Below are 11,137 nucleotides of genomic sequence, written 5' to 3' on the forward strand. Positions count from 1 at the left end.
AAAAGCCTTGTTGAAGTTGATATGTAACTGCAAATTTTTTTTTTGTTAGGGAAACATTATTCTTCCTGTGAACTAGAAATTATAAATTCATCAGTGGAGAAAGGAGGTGAAGTGGCAAAACAGGTAGTATTCCTGCCTCAAAAGACAGAATCTCTGGGTTTGAGTCTCACTCCAGGAATTGATGGCAATGTCTGTTAAAGTGGTCAAACAAGTTGATTATCAACTTCTAAATCTTTCTCATATTCCGATTGTACGTGATATGAGTGGGAGAATCTCCTTGTCAGCAATGCCTGATGCATGTCGGGTCCTCAAGCTGTATCCAAGCTGGGAACCTGTTCCATGAATCACAGCCATGGAAACAGACACTAGTACATGCTCTGCCTGCCTCATATATCACTAAATGTGGGAAAGGAACTGAAGCAGGTGGAAAAAGTAGACCATCCCATTGTGACTTTCGCCAATTTATAATGTAAAGGACTCTTCCTGTGGTATCCTGAGATACCAGTGAATGGGAACACACCATGCTGACAAGACAGGTAGCTTGGTTTAAGCTAAACAGTGAATTTATTGAGAGTTATGCATCTGTACAGAAGATTGTTAAAACAGAGACAACAGAATATTCAGCTAACATCAAACTTCAAATCAAACAAACTGAAAAAGCACTTGAAAATGATCCAAGATCCTTCTCACAACATGAAATGAATCTTGGAAGAGTGTAAAGTAAACATATCACAATTATTACTTTGAGGAATGATAGGCTGAGGGAGCTCAGGTCTGTAGAGACTCACCTCCACTCCCTCCCCATATTCAGGATAGTAGTTCTCCTAGAAAGCAGAGTACAAACATTTCCCATGGTATTCATCACACACCTATTACCTGAAAAGAGTCTGTCCACAATTCACATCACCAACAAAAGCAGGATCTGATTTACTCTAGGATAAGACCTGTCCAGAATTAAGATGAGCTAGAATTGTAACAAACAGGCGAGATCCTTGACACAAACATTAAACCTAAACAGCCTCTCCACTATGAGAATCCACCAGTGTCCCAGATGGGTGACAGACATCACGATAGCTTTAGCAGAAACTTTATACCACAAGGATTACTTCACTGTATGGATCTTCTTGTGTCGGAGGAGATCTGATGACCTTGAGAAAGATTTGTCGCACACTTCACATGTGAAAGGCTTCTCCCCTGTGTGAATGCGTCGGTGTTGTACAAGTGCTGAAGACTGCCTAAAGGTTTGGTCACAGACCTCGCACTTGAAGGGTTTCTCCCCTGTGTGAATCCTCTGGTGCCTAAGGAGATCAGTGGGTTGGCTGAAAACCACTTGACAAACCTCACACCTGAAGGGTTTTTCTCCTGTGTGGATCCTTCCGTGGATCAGCAAACTTGTAGATATTGCAAAAGCTTTATCACACACCTCACACTTAAAGGGTTTGTTTCCCGTGTGGGTCCTCTGATGGACCAGGAGGCCTGAGGAACGTGTGAATGCTTTGTCACAGTCAGTGCATTTGAATGGTTTCTCCCCAGTGTGCACACGTTTATGTGCACGGAGAGACACCAGCAGGGGGAATGATTTCTTGCACACCTCGCATGTGAATGGTTTCTCCCCAGTGTGAGTGCGTCGGTGTGAGCGGAGGGTAGATGACTGCGAAAACGATGTGTCGCACACTTCACATGTGAACGGTTTCTCCCCAGTGTGAACACGTTGGTGTACTGTCAGAGTTGAAGAATCTGAAAAAGATTTGTCACACACATCACACATGAATGGTTTCTCCCCGGTGTGAATGCGTCTGTGTATGCTGAGGGCCGATGACTGTGAGAATGATTTGTTACACACCTCACACGTGAATGGTTTCTCTCCGGTATGAATGCGTTGGTGTACACGAAGGGTCGAAGATTTAAGGAATGATTTGTTGCACACTTTGCATGTGAATGGTTTTTCTCCTGTATGGCTACGTTGGTGAAGGCGGAGGGTTGACGAATGTGGGAATGATTTGTCACACACTTCGCACGTGAATGGTTTCTCCCGAGTGTGAACACGTTGATGAGTGTGGAGATTAGATGACTGTGTGAAGGATTTCTTGCACACGTCACACTTGAATGGCTTCTCCCCAGAGTGAATGCGTCGGTGTTTCACAAGCATCGATGAGTTTGTGAAGCCTCGGTCACACACCTCACATTTGAATGGCTCCTTTTCCATGAAGCTGCCCTTGTGTTACAAGATGTACAACAGATGTACCTTGTGCGTTTGAGGATCATATATGCTTGTGGAACCCTTCTCACACTCAAACACTTGTAGGAATGAGTCAGTCGTTCATGAGGCTCAATGAATGACTGAAGCTCTCACCACACTTGGAGCCACTCACACTTCTTCCCAGCCTCACCCTGACTGATCGCCCACAGCCGAAACTTCAGAAAGGTTGGTTCTGATGGAACGCTCCACACCACTGACCAGTTTCAATCAGATGATAAGTCAAAGCTTCCCTGACCTCACCAATTTCCAGGTGATGGCTTCACGGCCGAACCTTTCCGTGTTGAGCAATGCTGGGAAGGGACTGGATGTCTTCCCGCAGTTGTTCCTTGAGTGATGGTCGGGATCTGTCTGTGGTGTATTCTCATGTCATACAGCATCATCCTTCTGCAAAACGGGAAAAGGAAACATGAGTTCCTTCAACTCTTTCTCCTCCTTTGCTGAAGAGACTGGCTCCTCAGTTAGAGACTGTCCCACAGTGAGTGCCAGTTTGCTCATGCCCTGTGTGAGGAGATCAGATACACGTCCTTTCTTTGTCCTCACTTGACTGTCTCACATACACACTGTTTCCAGAAGGAATACTGGCTAGTGAATTGGAGGAGACAATGTGGCTACTTTCTTTCGTTTGCCCAGACCCTATCTTCCTATGCACCATGAAAACAATGGAAAATAAAGTCGGGTGGAGATCATACGGGTAATCAATTCCTGTGAGCTCAGGTCAAGTTGATGAAGATCAGTTTTACCTGTACATTGTGTTTATAAAAAGGCACTCAGAGGAAATGTAATTTCAATGGAGATTTTGAAATTTTTCTCCTTATTTCCCACAGTATTTGAGGAAGAGGAAGAGCTGCAAAAAGCAGAATAAGGGAGTCTGGTATTTCTCCTATTCCCAGGTCAATTATATCCCCGACATTCACCACAGAAATAGATGGTGACATCTTGAAAAATGTCCATAATACAGAGGAGGAAGTGCTCGATGTCTTGAAATGCATTAAAATGGATAAATCCACAGAACCTGATAAGGTGGACCCTAGTACTTTGAGGGAAGCTAGGGGAGTGATTGCTGGGCCTCTTACTGAGATATTTGTATCATCGATAGTCACAGGTGAGGTGCCGAAAGACTGGTTAACGTGCTGCCACTATTTAAGAGAGGTGGTAAGGACAAGCCAGGGAACTATAGACCGGTGAGTCTGACATCAGTGGTGGGCAAGTTGTTTGAGGAAATCCTGAGGGACAGGATTTACACATATTTGAAAAGGCAAGGACTAATTAGGAATAGTCAGCATTTAGATAAATGGTTTGGATTTGAGCGTAAGAGATATAGTTAGTAAGTTTGCAGATGACACCAAAATTGGAGGTGTACTGGACAGCAAAGAAGGTTACCTCAGATTACAACGGGATCTTGATCAGATGGGCCAATGGGCTGAGGAGTGGCAGACGGAGTTTGGTTTAGATAAATGAGAGGTGCTGCATTTTGGGAAAGCAAATCTTAGCAGGACTTATACACTTAATGGTAAGATTTGAGGGAGTGATATTGAACAAAGAAACCTTGGAGTGCAGGTTCATAGCTCCATAGTAGAGTTGCAGGTAGATAGGATAGTGAAAAAGTCATTTGGTATGGTTTCCTTGGTATTGAGTACAGGAGTTAGGAGATCATGTTGCGGCTGTACAGGACATTGTTTCAGCCACTTTTGGAATATTGCATGCATTTCTGGTCTCCTTCCTATCGCAATGATGTTGGGAAACTTGAAAGGGTTCAGAAAAGATTTGCAAGGATGTTACCAGGTTTGGAGGATTTGAGCTACAAGGAGAGGTTGAATAGGCTAGCGCTATTTTCCCTGGAGCGTTGGAGGCTGAGGGGAGACCTCATCGAGGCTGATAAAATCATGAGGGGCATGAATAGGGTAAATATACAAGATCTTTACCCTGGGGATGGGGGAGTCCAGAACTAGACAGCATAGGTTTAGGGTGAGATGGGAAAGATATAAAAGCAACGCAATGGGGTAACTTTTTCATGCAGAGGGTGGTGCATGTGTGGAATGGGCAGCCAGAGAAAGTGGTGGAGGCTTTTTCAATTGCGTCATTTAAAAGGCATTTGGATGGGTATATAAATTGGAAGAGTTTGGAAGGATATGGGCCGGGTACTGGCAGGTGGGACTAGATTGGGTTGGGATATCTGGTCAGCATGGACAAGTTGAACCAAAGGGTCTGTTTCCGTGCTGTACATCTCTATGATGCTATGACCCCATTAACAGTCCAGTTGACATAAAAACGGAAGTTTCTGGAAAAGCTCAGCAGGTCTGGAGTACCTGTGAAGGGAAGTCAGACTTAACGTTTCAGGTCCGATGACCCTTCCTTGGGAAAGATCTCAGGACCTCAAACATTCACTCTGTTTTCTCTTCACAGGTGCTGCCAGACCTGCTGAGCTTTACCAGCAACTTCTGTTTTTGTTTCTAATTTACAACATCCGTAGTTCTTGGTTTTTTTAAACCAGTCCCACTGAGATATCTAGAACTGGGAGCCATAGTCGCAGGGCTATCAATTTGTTATATCCAGGCAATGCAAAACCTTTTGGCTTTGTGCGTACAGAAGCCTCGTGCACAGGTCCAGTTCACATCCAGTCTCAGGTTTCTGCCTTGCATGCACACGGGATTTTACACAAGCACACAATTTTACACTTTCACTCACAAACACATGAACTCTCAGCCACTGTCTTTCTCTCTCTCCTTTCTCTCTCACTTGCACACACACACTTGCTCACCCTCGTTCGCACTCTCACACATTCACTTGCACAGTCACTCACCGTCCTACTCGCCCGTACATTGTACACAAACACTTCGGTCACTCACACGTGCTTATTCACTCTCAGAGGAAGTCGAAGAGTGTGGTGCTGGAAAAGCACAGCCAGTCAGGTAGCATCAGAGGACAGGCGAATCAACGTTTCGAACATAAGCCCGTCATCAGGGATAAAGCTGGTGACCCAAGAGTGCTGAGCAATAAATGGGAGCGGGTTGGGCTGGGGGCTAGGTAGCTGAGAATGCGATAGGCAGATAAAGGTGATAGGTCTGAGTGGAGAGTGGAGCAGATAAGTGGGAAAGAAGATGGACAGGTAGGACAGTTCAAGAGCGCAGTGCAGAATTGGAAGGTTGCATCCGGGATTAGGTGGAAGCAGGGGAAATTGGGAAAACTGCTGAAATCCACATTGATCCCATGCGGTTCGAGGGTCCCAAGGCGGAAGATGAGACATTCTTCCTCCAGGCATCGGATGGTTAGGGTTTGGCGATGGAGGAGGCCCACGACCTGCATGTCCTCGGCAGAATGGGGGGGTGAGTTAAAGTGTTCAGCCACAGGACAGTGGGGTTATTTAGTGTGGGTGTCCCAGAGATGTTGTCTGAAATGAACTGCAAATTGGCATCCTGTCTCCCCAATGTAGTGGAGACCACATCGGGAGCAATGGGCACAGTAGATGACTTGTGTGGAAGTGTCGGTAAATCTCTATCGGATGTAGAAGGAACCTTTGGGGCCTTGGATGGAGGTGAGAGGGGAGATGTGGGTGCAGGTTCTGCACTTCTTGCAGTAGCAGGGAAGGTGCGGGAATGGAGGGTGGGTTGGTGGGGACCGTGGACTTAACAAGGGAGTCGCAGAGGGAATGATCTCTCCGGAATGCAGATAGGGGTGGGGAGGGAAATCTCTCTCTGCTGGTGGGGTCTGTTTGTAGATGGCAGAAATGGCGGAAGATGATGCAATGTATCCACAGGTTGGTGGGGTGGAAGGTGAGGACCGGAGTGGGGTGGGGGTTCTGTCCTTGTTGCGTCGGGAGGCGTAGGATTCAAGGGCAGAGATGTGGAAAGTGGAGGAGATACTCTGGAGGGCATCGTCAACTATGTGGGAGGGGAAATTGCGGTCTTTGAAGGAGGAGGCCATCTGGTGTGTTTTGTGGTGGAAGTGGTCCTCCTGGGAGCAGATGGGGTGGAGGAATTGGGAATAAGGGATGGCACTTATACAGGAGGCAGTGTGGGAGGAGGTATAGTCCAGATAGCTGTGGGAGTCGGTGGGTTTGTAGTAGTTGTCTGTGTTGAGTCAATTGCCGGAAATTGAGATAGAGAACTTGAGATCGGAGTGGAAGGTGCTTGTGAAGTTGATGAACTGTTCAACCTCCTTATGGTTGCACCGATACAGTCATCAATGTAGCGAAGGCAAAGGTGGGGAATGGTGCCAGTGTAGTTGCGGAAGACAGACTGTTCCATGTACCTGACGAAAAGGCAGACATAGCTGTGGCCTATGTAGGTGTCCATGACTAACCCTTTGGTCTGGAGGATGCGGGACAATTGGAAGGAGAAATTGTTGAGGGTGAGGACCAGTTCAGCCAGTCGAATGAGAGTGTCAGTGAAAGGGTACTGGGTCGGCCGTGACAGGAACAAACGGAGGACTTGGAGACTCTCGTCATGGCAGATAGATGTGTACAAGGACTGGATGTCCATGCTGTAGATGAGCGCCGGGGGTCGGGTAAATGGAAGTCACGGAGGAGGTGGAGGGTGTAGGTGGTATCCTGAATGTAGGTGGGGAGTTACTGGACGAAGGGGGAACGGGATGGCGTGAAGGTATGCAGAGATAAGTTCAGTGGGGTAGACGATGGGTCAACTGGGGCAGTCAGGTTTGTGAATTGTGGCTAACAGGTAGGATCAAACAGTGGAGGTTGTGGATGGGAGATCGCCTGAAGTGATGAGGTTGTGGATGGTCTAGGAGATGACGGTTTGGTGATGGAAGGTGAGGTCGTGGTCAAGGGGGCAGTAGGAGGAGGTGTCCGTGAGTTGGCACCTGGCTTCAGCAGTGTAGAGGTTGGTGTGCCAAATTACCACAGCGCCCCCCCCGCTTGTCTGCTGGTTTGATGGTAATGTTGGGGTTGGAGTGGAAGGCTGTGCATTGCAAAGGTGAGGGGTTGGAGTGGGTGAGGGGTGTGGACAGAGGGTGGGCGGGAGTCCTAATGGGAAAAGTAAGCCCGGAGGCAGGGGCAGCTGAAAGATGAAAACCTCATCTTCTGTCTTGGTACTCTCCAACCACAGGGGATCAATGTGGATCTCACCAGTTTTCTCATTTCCCCTCCCCTCACCTTATCCCAGATTGAACCTTTCAAATTGAACCTTCCAACTCGGCACCACCCTCTTGAACGGTCTATCTTCCTTCCCACCTATCTACTCCACCCTCCTCTCTAACCTATCACCTTCACCCCCACCTTCATCTACCTATCGCATTCCCAGCTACCTTCCCCCCCCAGCCCCACCCCTTTCCATTTATCTCTCAGTCGCTTTGGGCCACCAGACTCATTCCGGATGAAGGGCTTATGCTCAAAACTTATGCTTCTATCCTGCTTCTCGATGTTGCCTGACCTGCTGTTGCTTTTCCAGCACCACAGTCTTCAACTGTGATCTCCAGCATCTGCAGTCCTCTCTTTCTCCCACTCACAGTGGAATGCAGGACTGTGCCACCCTAATGAATGAAAGAGAGTTATGAAGGAAAAGGTTTAGGCCCAGAAACAACACCAAGTTAGAGGTGGAGGACAGATCAGGAAGCTGAGGATTAAAACAAACAGAGCTCTGTCTTGACTCCACGATCCTGCAGCCTCTCACCGGATGGGAGGAACAGCACAGTGATAAAACATGGGACCACCATTGGCTGGGTTTTCTGTCAATCAGGACGTGTTGGATTGGCCACATGCGACGATAACTATCCAAAGGGACAGGTGCCTCTACCCATCAGACCTGGTCTCAACAATGTATGCACTGCCCTCTCCCAGATCCTGCTTGAAGCTGAGGAAAATCATAGAATCCCGGTGATGCAGAAGCAGGCTTTTCGGCCCATCGAGTTAACACTGCCCCTTCGAAGAATATCCCTCCCACCCACCGCCCCTCTACTGTGTAACCCTGCATTCCCCACACTAACACACCCTTAACACTATGGGCAATTTAGCATGGCCAATCCAGCTTACATGCACATCTCTGGACTGGGGGAGCAAACCCATGCAGACACAGGGAAAATGTGCAAACTCCACTCAGATAATCGCCCAAGGATATAATGAAACCTGGGGCCCGAGCACTGTGAGGCAGCAGTGCTACCCACTGAGTCACCTTGGCTCCAGTGAAGGTGACTGAAGGATTCCATTTAATCCTGGGAAATTCGATATGCCGCTCAGGTCGTATTTCCCAAATTCAGCCATCAGCTACAGCACTGAGCAAAACGATCACATCCAAAACAAAACAAAAACCCCAAAGAATTGCAGATACTATCAAATCCAAGCCCACGAATTTGGGAAAGTTCCAGGCCTTCAGATAAAATTTTGACGGCAGAAATGAAAAGAATCATATAATCCCTTCAGTGTGGAAGCAGGCCATTTGACCCATCCAATCCCACCGACCCTCCACCATAACCTATCCCTGTAACCCTGCATTTCTTATGGCTAATCCACCAAGCCTTCAGATCCCTGAACACTCTGGGCAATTTAACAATTTAGGACTGTGGAAGGAAACCCACGCACAGACAGGGAGAATGTGCAAACTCCATCCAGTCGCCCGAGGTTAAATTTAAATCGAGCCCGGATCCCTGGCACTTTGTATAAAAACTGTTCCTTCCGCAGGGTATAAAAACATTTATTCCCACCCCCAACCCAACCCACCTTTTGATGTTATCGTTGACCTTAAGCAGGCTTTGCTTGCAAAAATCCAATTAGCCAAAACTAGGGTGTTTCCTGGTAGTGGGAAAAAATAAATTGTATTCACAAAGTCTTCACTTTTCGTCTCACTGTAAAATATAAAATGTGGAATTTTCCCCACGACTGAAAAAAATGGATTTTGGAAAAAAAGCTAGGCCTGACAGAGACCCTCTTGTGATCTAATGATAATGTCTCAACCTCTGGAGTCCCACTTACTCCAGTGGTGTGTAAATAATATCTCTGAACAGGACAATTAGAAAAATATAGGTTAATTTTAAAAGAAAAACAAAAGCTGCTCCTTCACTCACCATCTCCTCACTTGGTTTTCAGTCCCTATAGGAAGTGAACCAGCTCTGGAAGAGGAAGAGGAGACAATGTGCAGAGTGGGTGGGCTCTCTGATTGACGTCTCTCACAGTCAATACAAATATTTCTGGACCAACAGGAGTTTCCAGAAACCTGGGAAATGGAGGTGACTTTGAGCAGCAGATCAGATGGGGATTTAAACTTGTCATTGTCCCATCTGAATAAAACCTCACTTATTGCAGCTGCTGTCTCAGTTCCCCTAGGAAATGCTTGACAGAAATTTCTGGTGTGGGAATAGTATTTTTCATGCTGGGAGACTTTCAAGCTGACAACATTAGTGTAAATTCTGTATCCTTGGATGTTTGACAGCAGATCAGAAGAGGAACCTCCACAGTATTCAAGGCAGGAATTATATGCCGTGTTGGGATCAGCACAGAGGGTCAGGAAAGGGAGACAGAGATAAGGACAAGGGAGAAGGAGCAATTCTGTGCTCAAGGTGAACTTGTTCTTGAGGACCCTAAGATTGTGTCTGTTACCGAGTGAATGGTTTGGGGAATGAAAACTTTGTGCTCAGCAGATCTCTCTGCCAGGTCTCTTACCTCGCCTCATGCCACACACCTTATACAACTTCCATGCTTTGCCCCTCATGCCTCACCTGACTCATGTCCCAAATATGCCTCCAGAATATTATGCCTCCAGGACAATATCTTAGAGGAGAGAACTGTGAACAATCTTGACTAACAAGGGGGTGAGGAAGGGAAATGGGTGAACAGCTGTTTTGTGAGAATAGCGTCAAGGGAACAGATGGGTCTTCTGCACAAGATGAGCTCCGAGTGGGCATGAGGGGAAATAGAAGAGAGAGAAAGATAAGAGTTCAGGGCTAGGGCAAGGCAACATTCATGGACGTTTATTCAGGTGGGGATAATGGAAAGGAGGGAAGAGGCAGCTGATGGGATTGTTTCAGTCTTATTTCCCCGGATAGAGACATCAATAGCCACGGAGCAGAGATTTACAAATATTGATTGAAGGGCAGTTAAGGAGAAACTATTTCACCAAGTGGGTGGAATTTCATGCAGTGAGTTTGAAGTGATTTATCTTGTTGGAAGAACTTTGAGAAAGACACACAATCTAAAATAAAGATACAATTCTAAAAGAGTGCAGGAGCAGAGCGACCTCAGTGTATCTGTGTTAAATCACTGAAGGTAGCAGGACAGAATGATAGAGCATAGAGCATAATCAAAGGGGGACTGGTGCTAACTAGCCAACTGCAGAGAATGTTGAATTGAGAAAACAAAGAGTGAACTGGTTTGACTGAATTTTGGGCAGGGGTAAAATGTGTTTAGGAAGCTTGTCAGGCATGTGGATGAAGTGGCCTATCTAATGCAGTTGCTTGACAGTAACCAGTGTCTTGTTGCCGAGGGTGTTGGTCTGGGAGAGGACACTGACATTGGAGCACCTATTCTTTTTTGAAATTTACAGGATTTGACAGGAACACTGCTGGTGATATTTCTTGAGTAATTTGAGATGTCTGCCGTCCATTGCCTATGTCTATGGATTACTGATATACATCAGCAGTGATGTAAGGTCAAGTGAGAGACAGCATAGGGTAGGTTTCACCATCTGATAGTGGTGCAGGAAACTTCCTTGTTCTGTGTATATTGCAATACTGTTCATTAAAAGCTTCTGGTTACAAAGACCTGCTCCATGTTTGCCTCTGACCATACTCACAGTAGGAACCGGCAATATTCTGTCAATAAAAAGTCAGATTTTCAATGAAGAGCCTGGAGCGACCTCATTCTCACAACACATTGCAAACGTTTCTTCCAGAACATGACAACTCTGTGACAGGTCAGCCCCTCCTGTATTTATC

The 11,137-nt window shown here is 46.5% G+C and overlaps 1 protein-coding gene across 3 annotated transcripts; it reads right to left on the bottom strand.

Moving 5' to 3' along the window:
• Nucleotides 1-541: 541 nt before the first annotated feature.
• On the bottom strand, nucleotides 542-9,312 carry LOC122541610 (zinc finger protein 271-like). 3 transcript variants are annotated; one of them, XM_043678488.1, is made up of 2 exons: nucleotides 9,272-9,312; nucleotides 542-2,644 (listed from the first exon to the last, which is right to left on the bottom strand). In XM_043678488.1, the coding sequence occupies exon 2, from the start codon at nucleotides 2,204-2,206 to the stop codon at nucleotides 1,103-1,105; it is 1,104 nt and encodes a 367-aa protein (XP_043534423.1). In that variant the 5' UTR covers nucleotides 2,207-2,644; nucleotides 9,272-9,312; the 3' UTR covers nucleotides 542-1,102. The 3 variants fall into 3 exon arrangements, with proteins under 3 accessions (XP_043534423.1, XP_043534425.1, XP_043534424.1); XM_043678490.1 differs by lacking the exon at nucleotides 9,272-9,312 and adding an exon at nucleotides 8,928-9,138; XM_043678489.1 differs by lacking the exon at nucleotides 9,272-9,312 and adding an exon at nucleotides 5,107-5,300.
• Nucleotides 9,313-11,137: the final 1,825 nt, after the last annotated feature.

Source organism: Chiloscyllium plagiosum, chromosome 37, assembly GCF_004010195.1.
Source record: "Chiloscyllium plagiosum isolate BGI_BamShark_2017 chromosome 37, ASM401019v2, whole genome shotgun sequence".
Taxonomy (NCBI): domain Eukaryota; kingdom Metazoa; phylum Chordata; class Chondrichthyes; order Orectolobiformes; family Hemiscylliidae; genus Chiloscyllium; species Chiloscyllium plagiosum.

Excerpts from the sequence above, each read along its gene's own strand:
- LOC122541610 (XM_043678488.1), bottom strand. The coding sequence starts at position 2,206 with ATGGAAAAGGAGCCATTCAAATGTGAGGTGTGTGACCGAGGCTTCACA.